The 18,365-nt window shown below is 39.6% G+C and overlaps 1 protein-coding gene across 2 annotated transcripts in view; it reads left to right on the top strand.

Moving 5' to 3' along the window:
- The window catches only part of NYAP2 (neuronal tyrosine-phosphorylated phosphoinositide-3-kinase adaptor 2), a 191,880-nt gene extending 173,848 nt beyond the window's left edge, over positions 1-18,032 (top strand). For both annotated transcript variants that reach the window (XM_075861481.1, XM_075861482.1), the window contains 2 exons: positions 2,853-2,956; positions 15,875-18,032. In XM_075861481.1, the coding sequence (XP_075717596.1) occupies positions 2,853-2,956; positions 15,875-16,102 (332 nt within the window). In that variant the 3' untranslated portion in view covers positions 16,103-18,032. The remainder of the gene's footprint in view (positions 1-2,852; positions 2,957-15,874) is intronic.
- The last annotated feature ends 333 nt before the right edge of the window (positions 18,033-18,365 follow it).

Here is an 18,365-nt window from a genome sequence, read left to right on the forward strand (position 1 = left end):
TAAGAGATGTTCTTTGTAACCTCCCCCCGTTCTGACTGATAGATAAGGTCTTAAATGGGAAAGCCCCCTTCTATTTATTTAAAATTCCCTCGTAGGATTAATTGGAAATAGTTTTCTCAACCCAGATAAGCAGTATTTGTCAAATCGGTGACCAAAAAAATCTGCTATTTATATTACTTATATAAACTAGAGAAAAAAGAGTCTAAAGTATCCAAATATTAAGAAAATACAAAATCTTCATTGATCAATACATAGGAATCTAGATTCCTATGTATTGATCAATAAAGATTTTGTATTTTCTTAATATTTGGATACTTTGGACTCTTTTTTCTCTAGTTTATATATATATTGTTTGGAGTCCGTATCTCCGAAATATTGTGGGTGGTTGAGATTTTATATCCCACCCTTATACTGCTGTGTCCTGTGAGATCATTAACAAGTTCCCCCCGTGTAGTTTTCGGCTGAGCTCTCACCTTCCTCAGGATCAAGGATACCCCACGAGGTGAGATTTTGCATGGAGCCCCAGATCGATGTCGATTGACAGTCATTTTGTATGTCTTCCATTTTCTTACTATTGCACCAACAGTTGTCTCCTTCTCACCCAGCGTCTTACTTATGGTTTTGTAGCCCATTCCAGCCTTGTGCAGGTCTATGATCTTGTCCCTGACATCCTTAGAAAGCTCTTTGGTCTTGCCCATGTTGTAGAGGTTAGAGTCAGACTGATTAATTGAGTCTGTGGACAGGAGTCTTTTATACAGGTGACCATGTAAGACAGCTGTCTTTAATGCAGGCACCAAGTTGATTTGGAGCGTGTAACTGGTCTGGAGGAGGCTGAACTCTTAATGGTTGGTAGGGGATCAAATACTTATTTCTCTGTGCACAATGCAAATAAATATATATAATTTTGACAATGTGATTTTCTGTTTTTTTTTTTTTTATATATAATCTATCTCTCACTGGTAAAATTAACCTAGCCTAAAAATTCTAGACTGTTCATGTCTTTGACAGTGGGCAAACTTACAAAATGAGCAAGGGATCAAATACTTATTTCCTTCACTGTATATGATATGTCCGCTCCTGAACTTACCTTACTGAACTAGTTGTGATGTCCCAGTAGTTACCTGACTGAAACACAGTTGTCATTGCAACTTTCCCGATTGAAACCCACTTTTTGAAATCACAGTAGTTAACTTGACTAAAACTAGTTGTTATGCCACAGAGGCATACAGAAATGAGATATCACAGCATTTTACCTGACTGAAACCCACTTGTGATTTCACATCCACGTACCTGACAGATATATACCCACTTGTGATGTCACAGCAGCGTACCTGATGGAAACATATTTTTGATGTCACAGCTGCCTCTCAGACAGTAGCTCACCCAGAGACAGAGACCAACAACCATGGGTGGCCTTTGTGTAAATACAATTTGTTGGCTCTCCACAAAACTCCTTACTGCCGTACCAATTGTGAGACTTGGATAGGAAGGAGCATAACCCCTTATACATGTCTCCCAACCATCCCGGTTCCGGAGGACGCAGATACAATTGATACAAGGGTGGAGCAGGGAGCAGTGAGCTCAATGCTCCACCATTCATTCTGTGATGTCTGCCATGTGCGGCTTGGCGCAGGCAGGCGCTATGCAGTGACGTCATCACGCTTGCCTTTGCTGAGCCACAGAGAGCACATACCGGAGAAGGCTTGCATTATTCTGTGTGAGGGGAAATATGGTGGCATTATACTGTGTGGGGCACTGTGGGAGCATTATACTGTGTGAGGGGCGCTATGGGTGCATGATACTGTGTGTGGTGTAGTATAGGGGTGTGATAATGTGTAGGAGCTCTATGGGGGCATGATACTGTGTGGGGGCACTATGGGTCCATGATGCAATGTGGGGCCACTAAGTGGACATCATTACTGTGACGGGGCATTAAGGAGGTATTATTACTCTCGGGGGACACTAATACTGTGTGCAATACAAAGAGGGCACAATGAAAGTATGTAGGGCACCAAGGAGCACTATTACTGTTTTCTAGTGCTACCCAAAGGAAGGCACTATTACTGTGTCAGGGCACAAATGGAACTGTGTTTGTTTGGGCAGGGTTGATAGTTTGGAATATCAGTAATTATGTTTGCCCCATGGCTCTTTTCAATTGTTGAAAGTTGGGAAGTATGCCCTTACATACAGTATAGTCTAACGGATAGAGGGGACCACTATTAATTATTTTATTTTTTTAAAGTAACAGTGTGCCCTGTGCCCACCTTTTCTGCAGGGCCCCTGTGCAGCTGTACAGGTTGCACATATGTTATGTCCACCCCTGCTCTGAAATGTACATTAAGGTCTGAATAGTTATATTTGCTGTTAGGTCATGTTCACACGGTCAGAATTTGAACAAGGCAAATCTGCCATGGATTTTCAACATGATCCGCAGCAGAATTACACACATGAAAGTTGGATTTCAGCCACGAATAGTCACGTGGATTAGCTCCATTCAAGTTGAATGCATTGCCAACAGAATTGTTGTAGGTGTTTCCGAGATTTAAGTGTGAGATCCATGTCTAAATCCGAACATAATTCACATCATGTGATCATGGCCTACATGAAATCTCATTGTTAATCATAACAAGATTATGACGTAACTTTAGATTACCACTTCCCTACATTGGGCTAAATGATGATGTCAGCAGAATTTAATGAAAGGAGCTGGTGGGCAAACACATGCAACTGAAGTTTACAAGTGTCTGGCTGATCCATACAATTCATTAATTTTTACTCTCTGAAGTGCAGGAAATGTATAAAAATATTTAATTGCTGTGATTCTAACTAATGAATGATTGTTTATTTTGCAGAAATGAAAATAAGCTGCAAATTAGGTCGATCTGCTTCCACGTCAGGTGTGCCTCCTCCTTCAGTTATTCCCCTCAGGCAAGCCAATGAGCAACATCACAGCCAGGTACCACCGTTACCCAATAGTGAATGACGTCATGTGATTCAACATACCAAATACTTTCCACTTTTCTGTCTGTCATCTGTTGCCGTCAGTTCTATGTGTCTGTCTTCGTATGGTCCACTCTCTGTCTGCCATTAGTCAACAAAGTCACCCGTCGCTTTGTTCACAGAGGAGCTTTGTGTTTCTCTTTCCTATAGTTCTACGTTGATCCAGGTTTTACTCATTATGTAATTTTATTGTAACATTTTACTATTTGTACTTTAATTATTTTTTATTTTTTTACACTTTGTGCACATTTTTACTGTCCAAAAAATTTATCGTAGTTTGATAAATTTCATAGCTTTGTTTATGTGTATAGATGAATGTCTTGTCTGCCACAACAAATCCATTGTTAATGATTTGTACATGCATTTTAACATTCTCCCTTCTGTATTGTAAGATATGTGACAGTTTTTTTTTTGCATTTAAAGTTATCTTGGTCTTGGTGCATGTTTATAATACAATCTGAAGTGTCACTGTCTATACACAATACTTGCACAGCCATCGTTCTCATCTAAATGGCAGCTATACAATTTGAGCCCTGTGAGATTTTAAACATATTAGAAGTCATACAATTAAAATTGTTATATATTGTATAATAGGCATTATCCCCTTTATGTGCCAGAGAGCTCGGTAAATCGCCTGGAATTGCAGATCTCCCTGGCAGATAGGGGGCTATACTGAGCCCATTCTATTGCCAAAAACATAAGAATAACATGTAAGTGTTTGTGCATGAAAATTTATATATATATTATCTTGAAAAGATAAATAAAAGCTGCATCAAAATACTTTATCACACTTGTGTTGTGCCGATATCTTGTTCTTTTCAGTGCATGGTTCCGTGTGTCATTATTGTGTTACTTTACCAAACTAACCATAAGAGTTAGTAGCTGGTAAATTGTTCTCATTAGATCTGTTGTTTTGTCTTTCACTGTCTACATGGTTTAGATACATCTGTCCAGCACGTTCTAGTGTCCCATATGCTAATCCAATTGCTATAACTGTATGAAAGTCTCACTTCATGAGTAAATTCTTAGGCGGGATTCACACGACCGGGTCCAGCCCGAGTATCGGCCGGTAAAATCGGCCATTTTGCCCGGCCGGTTTCCATAAAGTTTTGCATCCGTTCCGGGCCGGGCAGATCTGGACAGTGACATCAGCGGCAACTCCTGAAGGGGAATCCCCATGTGTTCGGGGATTCCGCTTCAGGAGTTTCCCCTGATGTCACTGCCAAGATATGGACAGAGACATCAAGCGCTCTGTCCAGGAGCGGAATCCCCGAAAACACGGGGATTCCGCTCCTTCACGGAGCTAAAGTGGGGCTAGCACATAGCAGAGCGGGGAGATACCTCCCTGCTCTGCTATAGTGGCGTCGCTACAGTAGTAGCAGCCGCAGCAGCAGCAGCTGCTAGCGGCGCCATGGAAGGTGTCGCCGGGCCAGGGCGCTTTTAACAAGCAGGGGAAGGGAGCCAGCGCAGTGCTCCCTCCACCTTCTGTACACCCCGGCCCTGCCACACAGTGTACAGCGCACAGCCATTCGTCCGAATGGCATCAACTCCTCCTCCTCACATGCACTCTGCGCTGTGAGGAGGAGGAGATAGAGCGCAAGCCACGGAAAACCCGCCCATCACTCGGGACACATTCCGGTGATGGCCGTGTATTACCCAGCCCCATAGACTTCTATGGGAGCCGGGCGGGCCGGGTACCCGGCCGAAAATAGAGCATGTCGTATTTTTTGACGGCCGGTTTTCCCGGGCGTCAAAAAATCGGTCATGTGAATAGCCCCATTAGGGGTCTATTATTCCTAATGCAGCCGGGTGCCGGCCGATTTATGAACGGCCGGCACCCGGCCGGGAAAACCTGTCGTGTGAATGAGGCCTTAAGGAACATGCACCCCCAAAATCAAAGAACTATCAGTAAATACATGTCTTATGTGAGTTATTCTCCTCTTCTGTCAAGTTGCTAAAAGTTTTAAGTCATTTCTTAATTATATACATTTTTGGCAAAGCTGGGTAATAGACAGTCTGGCCATCATTACCATTTTTTATTGAGATGGCTTTGTCTAGAATTATATTAAACGGCTATTATTACCTGCAGAATTACTCCCTCAGTACCCCCCACTGACTGGAGAACCTGTGGGTGGGATGTGGACTTGTGTATTCTCTATTTGGTAAACTTGTACTAATATCTCTTGCACAATATTTCTATTAAACAGTGTATTATTAAAATAGAATCCAATTACAAACGATACTTTCTAAACCCATAGTTCTTAATTTACCCATTAGGCGTCTATGAAGGACGGTGTCAAATGCCTTTGCAAAGTCCAAAAACACTATATCCACAGCGGCCCCTCTGTCGAGGCTTCTGCTCACCTATTCATAAAAACAAATCAGGTTGGTTTGACAACTTCTTTCCTTAGTAAAACCGCGCTGGCTGTCACATATAATACTATTTTTTGTCACATAATCTTGTATATAGTCCCTCAATAGCCCCTCAAACATTTTCCCCACGATGGATGTTAAAGAGGCTCTGTCACCAGATTTTGCAACCCCTATCTGCTATTGCAGCAGATCGGCGCTGCAATGTAGATTACAGTAACGTTTTTATTTTTAAAAAACGAGCATTTTTGGCCAAGTTATGGCCATTTTTGTATTTATGCAAATGAGGCTTGCAAAAGTACAACTGGGCGTGTTGAAAAGTAAAAGTACAACTGGGCGTGTATTATGTGCGTACATCGGCGTGTTTTTACTTCTTTTACTAGCTGGGCGTTCTGATGAGAAGTATCATCCACTTCTCTTCACAACACCCAGCTTCTGGCAGTGCAGATCTGTGACGTCACTCACAGGTCCTGCATCGTGTCGGCCACATCGGCACCAGAGGTTACAGTTGATTCTGCAGCAGCATCAGCGTTTGCAGGTAAGTAGCTACATCGATTTACCTGCAAACGCCGATGCTGCTGCAGAATCATCTGTAGCCTCTCGTGCCGATGTGTCCTCGCTCGTCTGACACGATGCAGGACCTGTGAGTGACGTCACAGCGTGATCTCTCGAGAACACGCTCTGTGTCTGCACTGCCAGAAGCTGGGCGTTCTGAAGAGAAGTGGATGATACTTCTCGTCAGAAAGCCCAGCTAGTAAAAGTAGTAAACACGCCCCGATGTACATACATAATACACGCCCAGTTGTACTTTTACTTTTCAATACGCCCAGTTGTACTTTTGCAAGCCTCATTTGCATAAATACAAAAATGGTCATAACTTGGCCAAAAATGCTCGTTTTTTAAAAATAAAAACGTTACTGTAATCTACATTGCAGCGCCTATCTGCTGCAATAGCAGATAGGGGTTGCAAAATCTGGTGACAGAGCCTCTTTAAGCTTACTGGTCTATAATTACCTGGGGAAGACCTAGAGCCCTTTTTGAAAATAGGCACCATATTTGCCCTGCACCAGTCCTTTGGCACTATACCAGTCACTAGAGAATCTCTAAATATTATGAAGAGGGGACAGAAATAACTGAACTAAGCTCTTTAAGAACTCTAGGGTGTAACCCATCTGGTCCCGGGGCCTTGTGTACTTTCATATTATTTAATTTAGCTTGCACCATATCTACATTCATCCAATTCAGTATATCAACTGATGTATTAACAACACTGGCACAGGCTACATCAGCTGCTCTTTCTTCTGTTGTATATACAGAGCTAAAAAAAAACAATTTAGTAACTCTGCCTTCTCTTGATCCCCTGTTACCAACTCCCCATTACCACTATCTAGGGGTCCTACATGTTAAGAGACTCTTGATTAATGATACCAGAGTCTGTCAACATGCTGTCGACAGACACACTTCCAGCAGATTGGTTGACATCCTATAATGGAATGCAGTCTGCCGCACCGTATTTTGGGAGAGATAATAGTGCCCACATGAGATTACTGCTATAATATTGAAAATCACTGCAACAAATCCCATGCCAATACAGGGAAAGTTGGGAGAATTGGGCACAGCCATAAGAAGAATTCTGAATGTAGATGTGGATGAGAATGGGCATTTTTTACCTAAGGATCAGCACAGCATAATAAAGTATTTTATTTCAAATGTTTATCAACTTTTATGTATGTCATGACAATATGTAACTAACAAAAAATATGTGAAGTTAGAATAACTGCATCACAATCCAAAAAGTACATTTTTACGTTGCAGACTGCTACATTATAGCAAATAACTGGCTAAACCTACAGTAAGAAAAAAAAATTGTAAACCAAAATGGATAAAAGCAGTTTCTTTCTACTCGATTTACCTTCAATGGCTATTACAAGTAGAAAGATGAACAATAAAGTCGCTCTTATACAGCATCTCCCATTATCCCCAGCCAGTCGACTGTCAGTGATCTAAAGACACTTTGATGAGTACAGTAGTTTTCGGAATCCTCACTATAGCCAGAAACTCAGCTACACTTGTATATGACGTGGGGGAGATGATGGTGATGTGACTGTTGCTGGTTCAATCTTTTTAACATAGACATTAGGTAAATAATTCTGTATTGCAAACAATGCAGCACAGTACATTTCTGCATTTTAGGACACAAATGATCCAGGTTCAATTGCCTGCCTGTTATACACCTACTTCCTGGGCATCGCTTACAAAGCAAGACACAAAATTCACAAATATGACAAAAAAATGTCTCAGCTCAAAAAATCCATATACAATGCAACCCAAATAGTCTAGAAATTCCAATCGTTATTAATCCATACATATAGACAGACTACCCCAAAAAAATAGATACAAAAATGTTTAAAAAACATAATTAAAACAGCCTAAGGTGAAGACTACCAAAACGTCAGTAACATAGGTATAACATCACAGTACGTGCAAAAATGGCTCATAGGATCTTGTTCTAGACATTGAACTATTTTCTAAGTGTCAAGAGACCAAAAAGTATATAATCAATAAGAGTATATATCAATTACCTGTGGCTGGCATGATGGCAAATGGAATTGTTCACTCTAGAAGACACCTCGACGCGCGTTTCGCACCCTTCTTCAGGAGTGGAATATGCAAGTCGCAACCGGGTTTAAATACTAAACTAAACAAGCAGTGTCCAATGGTGCATGACGCACCCTATTGGCCCCGGTGATCATGTGACTGGTCACATGATCCCCGGGATTCCTTTAGTGAGAGGCTGGTGCTGGGTCTAACCAGACTCAGCACAGCCCTATCAGTGATAATAGTCACTATAAGAGGGCTGATGTGCAGCCCCAGTTACAGTGGAAAAACAAGGCGTAAAAGAAAAAAATAAATAAACTGAAGTCCCCAAAGGTATTTTCTGACTTTTGAGGGATAAGCCATAATAATAATAATAATAATAATAATAATAATAAACGGTAAAAAAAGGTAACAATGAACAAAATAATAAATACACATAAAATACCCATAAAAAAAAACAAAGTTCCCCCACCAATATTTGTTGTAGTGCTAGCCCTGACCTAATTACCTTAAAATAGACATGTAGAATATCGAAATTTACAGTAGACAATGACTATCACAAATAAGAAGTCTATTTTAGGGTAAAACTATATTATTACCAGATAAAAATAGCTGAAATGTAAAAAAGCATATTTTTTTACTATTATATTCAAAAACGAAAAATGCTAAAATAGCAAAAAGGATGTGTATAAAATTGATTAAAAAAAAGAAGCCTGCATTGTCTATGAAAAAAAGTTGCAAAAACCATGCGCTAGCCCAACAAATAAAAGTTATATCCATTTAGCTAAGGCATTCTAAAAATGGCTAAACGGTGTTTGCTCTTGACAGTTTAACCCCTTCCTGCTGCAGCCACTTTTGACCTTCCTGACAAAGCCTTATTTTTCAGATATGACGTGTCCGTTTATGTGGTAATAACTTTGGAATGCTTTTAACTATCCAAGCAATTCTGAGATTGTTTTCTCGTGACATTGTACTTTAAGTAAGTGGTCAAATTTGGTTCATATATTCAGTATTTAATTGTGAAAAACACCAAATGTAGCAAAAAATTGGCTTATAAAACAGATCGTAATAACACGCAAAATAGTTACTAATTAACATCCCCCATATGTCTACTTTAGATTGGCTTCATTTTTTTTAACATCCTTTGATTTTTCTAGGACGTTACAAGACTTAAAACTTTTGAAGAAATTTCTCACATTTTCAAGAAAATGTGAAAAGACCAATTTTACAGGCACCAGTTCAGTTGTGAAGTGGCTTTGAGACACCCATACAATACAAACCCCAATAAATCACCCAATTTTAAAAATGGCACCCCTCAAAGTATTCAAAACAGCTTTTATAAAGTTTCTTTACCCTTTATGCGTTTCACAAGAATTAAAGCAAAGTAGAGGTGACATTTTCAAATTTTGTTTGCAGAAATGCATATTTAATCCATTTTTTTCTGTAACACAGAAGGTTTTACCAGAGAAGCGCAACTCAATATTTATTGCCCAGATGCTGCAGTTTTTAGAAATATCCCACATGTGGCCCTAGTGCGGTAATGGACTGAAACACAGTCCTCAGAAGCAAAGGAGCACCTAGAGGATTTTGGGGCCTCCTTTCTATTAGATTATATTTTAGGCACCATGTCAGGTTTGAATAGTTCTTGTGATGCCAAAAAAGGAAACACCCCCAAGGAATTAATCTAGGGGTGTGGTGAGCATTTTGTCCCCACATGTATTTAATAGATTTTATTATTAATTAATTTGGATGTGAAAAAGAAAAAGTTTATTTTTTTCCAATAAGATTTTGTTTTAGCTACAAAAATAAACAATGTCCAAAAGAAATAAAGAAGAAAAAGCCCCCCAACATTTGTAAGGCAACTTCTCCAGAGTACGATATACCATGTCACATTTGCAAAGCCCCTGAGGTGTACCAGTACAGTGGAAACACCCCAAATGTGACTCCATTTAGGAAACAACTCCCCTTGAGGAATTTATCTAGGGGTGTAGTGAGCATTTTGACCCCAAAGGTGTTTCATAGTTTTTATTAGAATTGGGCAAAGAAAAGAAAAATATATTTTTTTTCAATGAGACAAAGCTTTTTCTCAAAATGTTTCATTTTCTCAACAAATAAAGGAAAAAAACAAAACATTTGAAAAGCAACTTCTCTGGAGTACAGAAATACCTCGTATGTGGTCATAAACTGCTGTTTGGGCTCAGAAGTGAAGGAGTGCCATTTGGTTTTTGGAGTACAGATTTTGGTGGATTGGTTTCTTGGCACCACGTCGCTATTGCAAAGCCCCTGTGGGACCAAACCAGTGGAAACTACGTAAAAGTTACTCAATTTACCAAACTATACACCTAGAGCAATTAATCTAAGGGTGTAGTGAGCATTTTGACCCTACAGGTGTTTCATAGATTTTAATAGAATTGGGCAGTGAAAGGAAAAAAAATACTTTTCTTCAATAAGACATAGTTTTAGCTCAAAAATTTTCATTTTCTCAACAATTAAAGGAAAAAAAGAACCTCAACATTTGTAAAGCAACTTCTGTGGAGTACGGAAATACCCCACGTGTGGTCATAAACATCTGTTTGGGCACACGGCAGGGCTCAGAAGAGAAAGAGCGCCATTTTGGCTTTTGGAGCGCAGGTTTTGCTGGCTTGGTTTCTTGTCACCATGTCTCTTTAGCAAAGCCCATGTTGGATCAAACCAGTGGAAACTACCCAAAGGTGACTCCATTTGGGATACTACACGACATAGCGAGCATTTTCCCACCACAGGTCTTTTCCGTTAATGATTGCGCTGCGGATGGTGCAAAGTAAAAATTGCAATTTTTCCCTAGATATGCAATTTCAGTGGCAAATATGTTGTGTCCAGTTTGTGCCACTGGAGACACACACCCCAAAAATTTTCAAAAGGGTTCTCCGGTATGGCGATGCCATATATGTGGAAATAAACTGCTGTTTGGGCACACTGTTAGGGGCTCAGAAGGGAGGGAGCGCCATTTGGCTTTTGGTGCGTGGATTTTGCTTGGTAGTAGTTTTGATGGAGTATTTCTGGTATTTCTGTTTATAATGTGGAGGCATGTGTAAGCTGGCCAGAGTACATCAGGGCATAATAAGGTGGTATAATAATGGGCTAAAAAAACAATACAATAAAATAATCCATAGATGTGTGTTACGCTGTGAAGCAATCCTTTATGCACAGGCCAGTGTCGCACTGATAAATTGTTTCCATTCTTATCTCCCTTTTGGTACACACTCTGCACCTTTGCAGTTTGGAGATTTTTGCTGGGAAAATAATGTTGTGGTATAATATGGGCACTGTTGTTTCCAGCAGAAATGTATGAGTCCTCCCGTTCTTGGTTCTCTCATTTTGATAAATCGCCTCTTGAAACAAAAGAAATGTTCCCCCTGGGCCGGCACAACTGCATATTTTGCATTTCCCGACTTATTGGAGTCTTAACTAATTTTATTTACTCATAGACATAGTGGTATTATGGGTGGGTTTTTATTTTGCGGGACAAGCTTTAGTTTTTATTGGTACCATTTTGGAGTACATGCGACTTTTTGATGACTTTTTATCCTATTTTTTGGGAGGCAAGGTGACCAAAAAAACAGCAATTCTGGCATCGTTTTTTAGTTTGTTTTTTTATACAGCGTTCGTCATGCGTTATAAACTGCATGTTAACTTTATTCTGCGAGTCAGTACGATTCTGCCGATTTTTATGTTTTACAATTTTTTGCATACTAAAATTACTTTTGCAAAAGAAGGAAAATGAGCTGTAGGAGGGCTTTTTTTTGCGAGCTATAGTTTTTATAGGTATAATTTTTGGATACATGTGACTTTTTGATTACTTCTTATTCTAAAATTTGGAAGGCAAAGTGACCAAAAAACTGAAATTCTGACATTGTTTTTTAGAGGCTTTTTTTAATGGTGTTCACCGCGCGGGATAAATAACATAATATTTTTATAGTTCAGGCCGTTATGGTCGCAGTAATAACAAATATGTAAGGTTTCTTTATTTTTTTCAATAATAAAGGACTTGATAAGTGAAAAATGTCGATTGTGTTTTATTTTATTCATTTAAACTTTTATTTTTTGCAACTTTTTTTTTTACACTTTTTTTTAGTCCCACTAGGTGTCTGATTTACTTTCTAATACATTGCACTACCTATGTAATGCAATGTATTAGATTTGGCAGTAATCCGGGCTAGCTTCTGTTCCTGCCATTACAGCAGGGTGTCAGCTGTAACATACAGCTGACACCTGCCACTGATAACACAAGCTCAGCGTCTGAGATTGCGCCATCTTGCCATCAGTTCCGGAAGCCTTTTAGGCACCGCCTCTGGGCAGGGCCTGGAAGGCTTCTGTACCAGGCAGACCAGGAGGCCAGTATTAGGCCTCCGGTTGCCATTGCAGCTACCGGCACCCCAGTGATTTTGTTGGGGTGGCGATGAGCTGCAAACATCTTAAATGCAGTGATCGCTTTTGACTGCTACATTTAAGGGGTTAATGGTGGGGATCAGAGCTAACTTAATTCCCCGCCATTACAGCAGGGTGTCAGCTTTAACATACAGCTGACACCTGGGGATGATAGCACGGACTTAGCTTCTGAGCCCGTGTCATCCCTTTGTCGTAAGTATTCGACAAATTGCGGGAAGCACTACCTTTCCATGACTTATAATTATGACAAATGTCTGGAAGGGGTTAAAATAGCCCAGTCCTGAACCGGTTAAAACCTATTGGGACTAGAATAATCACCTACTGACAGGGTGTGAAACGCACATTGAGGTGTCTTATAGGGTGAATTTTTCTATTTGCCATCATGCCAGCCACAGGTAATTGATCTATACTTGTATTGATTGCATACTTTTTGGTCTCTTGACACTTAGGATCTTGTTCTAGACAATGAACCTATTCTCTATGAGCCATTATTGCACATGCTGTGACATTATGCTTATGTGACTGGGGTCTTGGTAGTCTTCACCTTAGGCTGTTTTTTTTTTTTAATTTTGTATATATTTTTTTGGGGGGTAGTCTCAGACATTTTTTGGTCATATTAGTTGACTGCCGGGTCTACTGAAAAATGTCTTTAAAAACAAAAAAAAGAAGAGAGAAAAAGAAATCACTGAAGTATAGATGTTGCAGAAAATATATTTTGCTAAGACATAGTGTCGTATAGTAGAGATTTAATAGGTTTTTAGAGCACTATGTTAACGATCCTAATGCTAATTTATTTTTAAATAATTTGTGCAATTTTCTGAGGTTATAGGACAATATCAACAACTCGGTTGTGTTAATTATCCTTCATCTTCTCATCTCCATCTTCTCCCTGCATTTGGCTCCCTCTTAATCCTCCAGCACAACTCTCTACACACAAACGTCCACAGTTGATCATTACCTCACTACAGACAGGGGGCTTCTCACTTCCTCCTCCGCAGGAAATAATTTACACAATCTCACAACTTTTCAGCATCAATCCCGCTCAGACCCTCATGCCTGGCTTGATCACAGTCCTATATGATTGTCTTTTCCATTTCACCTAGGAAACTGTCATTGCTTATATAAGCAGGTGGAAGAAAGACCTGGCATCCAACTTAAGGACAGGGCTCAAATATAGGAAATATTTCGGAAAAGTTATGATTAAATATTACTAAGTGCCTCATGTTATTGCCCACGCAGTGAAGGTTATCCTCCCACCTGCTTCAAGGAGTATCCCAAGTCAACTTATCTAAAAACCCTTGAGAAGTCCTCCTTCTCAAGTATAGGGTGGATTTCCCAAGTCAGTCAGAAACTGATCTGATTATATTTTCTTGCTATTGAACAGAATGTACCATGTACCTAGAAGCAGCAGACCTTTGATTTCTCGGAGGCCAATCTTTGCATAAACTAATATGTTTAGGCCTCATGCCCACTTCAGTTATTTTCTTCAGGGTGCTATCTGTTTTTTTAACTGATAGCACCCTGACGCATCCATTTCAATGGGGCCATGCACACTTCCGTTGTTTTAACGGAACCGTATGGTCGTTCCAACAAAAATAGGGCAGATCCTACTCCTGTACGTTTTTGACGGAACAGTCTCAGCCTTTTCATTAATTTGGCCCGTTGAAACAACGGACTGCACATGGAAGCCATCCGTGGGCGGTCTGTGTTTCACAGATCTGTCATTAGTGGCCATACGACGGGCAACGGAAGTGTGCATGAGGCCTTAACGAGAATCTTACTGTTTTGCCACTGGGGATACTTATAATTTCCACTCCCCCAATTTACCTTTTCCCTAAACATTTCTTTAAACTCCCCCACCCTTCTTCCGCCGAGATTCCTAGTTTCTTATCATTCACTTGTTTGGGCCAACACCCTCATTTCATTTCCGTGCAGCCTTTTCTGAACACAACCATGCATGGGTACCTGTATTGTCACCATTTAACACTTTAATTATCTGTTTTCTAAAAATACATACATGGACTCAGGAGCATTGGGTCTGCCCTACAAATGTACAGAGAGTAGAATAAAAACCGTGCCCATCAAAAATATATATTTATCTGCAAGGAAACCGTTTCCAAACTATATTATGTAATGTGAAATTACAGTAATTCCATAAAGAATACAGAAGTCTCTCAGTACATACTGTATCACTCATCTCTAGAAGCCATTAGTTCGGACTAGGGAACAAAGAAGCATTTACTACTAGCATATAGTTTACTATGACCAGAATGCCATCTAGTGGTAATAAATGAAAATACAGTGACGATTAACCAAAAACACCAGTTGCCACTACCTGGGTTTAATTAATGTAAGTTCTCATTTAAAATAAAACATCCAAGCTAAAAAAAAATGGAAAAGTAAATTTGCCATATACTTTAATTTACTTTGCCAAAATGATCCTTCTCCTGCTGTATATTGTGAAAGTCTTCATATAATGTCCTCTCTGTCTAAGTTTTCATGCTCATAAGCAGAATTGGTTTTAATCACCGCTCCCAATAAACCGCATGGCATTGCAACTACACAACCCACTCCTCGACTCTCCCTTAGGGATTGGGAGATTTATGAGCACTTTGTCCAACTACGTAGCCAACTATGGGACTGTTAAATCAAAGCTGCACAGTCCTCTATATCTACTGCCCCTTACTGATCATGAAGATCAGTGCAAAGCAAGAACAGGAAGCTGAATGTGATCAGCCAATGGTGTTCAGCTTCTTGTGGCTGGCAGCAGGGAAACTCTGGAGCATACAGAGGTGAGTAACCCACTGGACACCAAGCATCGAATAACCCACCCTAGACCAACAGCAGTGTTCTCCCTAATTTGTGCACTCTGGAAGGGAATGAGTTAAAACAACATTCTAGTGAGGTTTAAAGACCCACCGGCAATTGTACCCGCCTCCAGGGTTTGGAATTTTTAACTATCATTTTTAGAGCGCATAGCTTAGAGTGAACAGTGGTACGCCAGGAATGTTGCATTAACCCTTTCACTAACCTAGACCACCAGGGATGTTTCACTTCCCTAGACCCCTAACGATTTTACATGAACTTTTTCAGTATCCTAGACCAACTTGGTTTGTACAATTAACTCCTTCACTACCCTAGGCCACAAGACTACTCAGGTTCCAAGAAACTCCATGGCCTGCCCTGCTTTATCCAGAGGTTGTGTGCATTAATTATCTGTGGGGGGGGGGGGTGTATGGCAATTTGGGGCACATATATGAATGCAAATACACCAGGTTTTTTTTCTCTTAAATAAAGGTGGGTATGGCTGTAAAGTCACCCCCTAGATGTTCCGCTCACTAGCTACCAAGGGTTAGAGGGAACATTGCGTATAACTGAAAGAAAATTAGAATTTAAAGCAAATAGAAAAGTTGTAGTGTCCCAGTCTTTACTTTCTAAGTGTCAGTATTAAACTATTTCATGTGACTCTATTTAACAGATGACACCTATGCAGTGGCTTTATGGTGACCACACAATGATGGAAATGATTGAGAAAAAACGTACTCTGTGCAGAGAGATTAAGTCAAGACAAAAAACGGAGAAGGGACTTTGTAAGCAAGAAAGTATGCCTATCCTGCCCAGCTGGAAGAAGAGCAACGGCTCGAAGAAGTACAGCCCTCCACCCTATTCCAAACAGCAAACTGTCTTCTGGGACACAGCTATATGACAGGAATAGTGTCAAGATTTCTTCACACTATAATAAGGTTTGAATTGCACAGGTCGCAATGTTCAGATAGAAGAGCAGTTGCATTCCAAGTGTAGGGGACATCGGAGTACTTGATGCCAATGTTCATCTTTTGCAAATCAAAGAAGATTGATCTACCTACTTCATGACACAAATATTTATCGAGATTTTTTTGAAAGGATGTATACAATAATATTTAATGTAAATAATTCAAATCAGTTTATGATGAAAAGGCAAATACGTTGTTAGAAAACAAATATTAAAATTTACAAATAATTTTGATATTTTGTGTAACGTACTGACTGTACTGTTGGTTTATTATCTATTTTATGTAATATTTTAATGTTGCTTTGGGATTTCTACTAAGGCATGCATTTTTCTTTAAACAAGATGTTTATATTAGCTACTATAATTACCTACGGTATATTTATTTGTTTACACAACCAGAAACAAGAGGACTACAGGCTGAAATATTGACTAAGATGTAGCTTCCCCATGTTATATTTTTAAGATGATTGTTAGTAAGAGAAAATCTCAAAGGGCATACTACCTATATAGTGTCATTTTATGTTTTTCTTGGTCTAGTTCTTGTTTTTACCTGGTGTGTACTAACTTTTTATAATTTAAACAAAGACTTTTAGTGTCATTTGTCTGTGCTCTGCCAATGCCTATAGCCTCAGCATAATCCTTTACTAAGGTGCTTGTAGTGCTAGGGATGATGATGTATGTTGTTTGAACACCTTTTTACAGTTTATGTCTACATATAATCAGCATAAAAGTAGAATAACTTTGCAAATTCTTTGCTTTACTTGTACTATAATGATCTGCATATAAGTTACACCATATGTTATACTCACATCCAGAGCTGCAATCCCAATTCTGTTCTGAGCTAACATCTTCTATTAAGATCTAGAGTCAGTACAGAGCAGATACTGTTAATTCATTACTCTCCCAAAATGCAATGCAGCACAGAGCATTGCATTATAGGAGCTCGACGTTATAAGGTATATATCCACATATTCCAGTAGGAACCAGCAGCAATCTAAATGCAGCTCTGGACTATAATAAATTCTATAACTCAAAGTTAGTACAAGATAAGTAATGGAATACATTTACAAAGTTACTCAATGTATATGTCGATTCGATTTAGACGTGCAGGTGAACTGGCTTTCTAAAGAGAAATTCCTATTATTTAACATTATGCCATATCACTAGATTGCAGTATATCCATGCATTCTGATTGGTGGGGGTTCGACTTCTAGGACCCCCGTCGATCCTTATAACATAGGGGCCTTTTTTTCTTGCATAGTTGCGTTCTCAGCTATCCGCTGTGCAGGGAACTACAACATAACTTTATTTATTGTGAAAACCCCTTTAAGTTATATATAGTACATAAAAACATGAATTTGACTGTTCCAACTGGCTAACTACAGTAGGAGACCCTTCACTGTGAATAAAATAAGCAATGCACAGTAAATGGGTGCAATGCACCAATGCAGGATTTAAAGTTTTGCCGCTATTATGCACTTGTTTCTGGGTTTCCCTAGTTTGTAATAATGTGTTTCATGGTCACTATTATGGTCAGATATGGTGGATTGATAGCAGATTTGTGGTGCGGATTCCTCATCCTTAGGGTATGTGCACACAAGCAGTGGCTTTTACGTCTGAAAAGACAGACTGTTTCGAGGAGAAAACAGCTGCCTCGTTTCAGACGTAAATGCTCCTCCTCGCATTTTGCGAGGCTTCTCTGACAGCCGTAAATTTTGAGCTGTGCTTCATTGAGTTCAATGAAGAACGGCTCAAATTACGTCTGAAAGAAGTGTCCTGCATATAATGTATAGAAGTGTCCTGCATATAATGTATAGAAGTGTCCTGCATATAATGTATAGAAGTGTCCTGCACTTCTTTTGACGAGGCTGTATTTTTACGCGTCGTCGTTTGACAGCTGTCAAACGACGACGCGTAAATGACAGGTTGTCTGCACAGTACGTCGGCAAACCCATTCAAATGAATGGGCAGATGTTTGCCGACGTATTGTAGCCCTATTTTCAGACGTAAAACGAGGCATAATACGCCTCGTTTACGTCTGAAAAAAGGGTTTTGTAAACCCAGCCTAAATCTGCAGCATTTTACAGTGCAATATAAGCGGATGTGGTTTTTCAAAGTCCCATCCACATGTACAGATGTAGCAATCTTTAACTTGACTCTTAAATACATTAAATACAATGTAGCAAGAAATCTTAAC

Source organism: Rhinoderma darwinii, chromosome 4 (genome assembly GCF_050947455.1).
Source record: "Rhinoderma darwinii isolate aRhiDar2 chromosome 4, aRhiDar2.hap1, whole genome shotgun sequence".
In the NCBI taxonomy this organism is placed as follows: domain Eukaryota; kingdom Metazoa; phylum Chordata; class Amphibia; order Anura; family Rhinodermatidae; genus Rhinoderma; species Rhinoderma darwinii.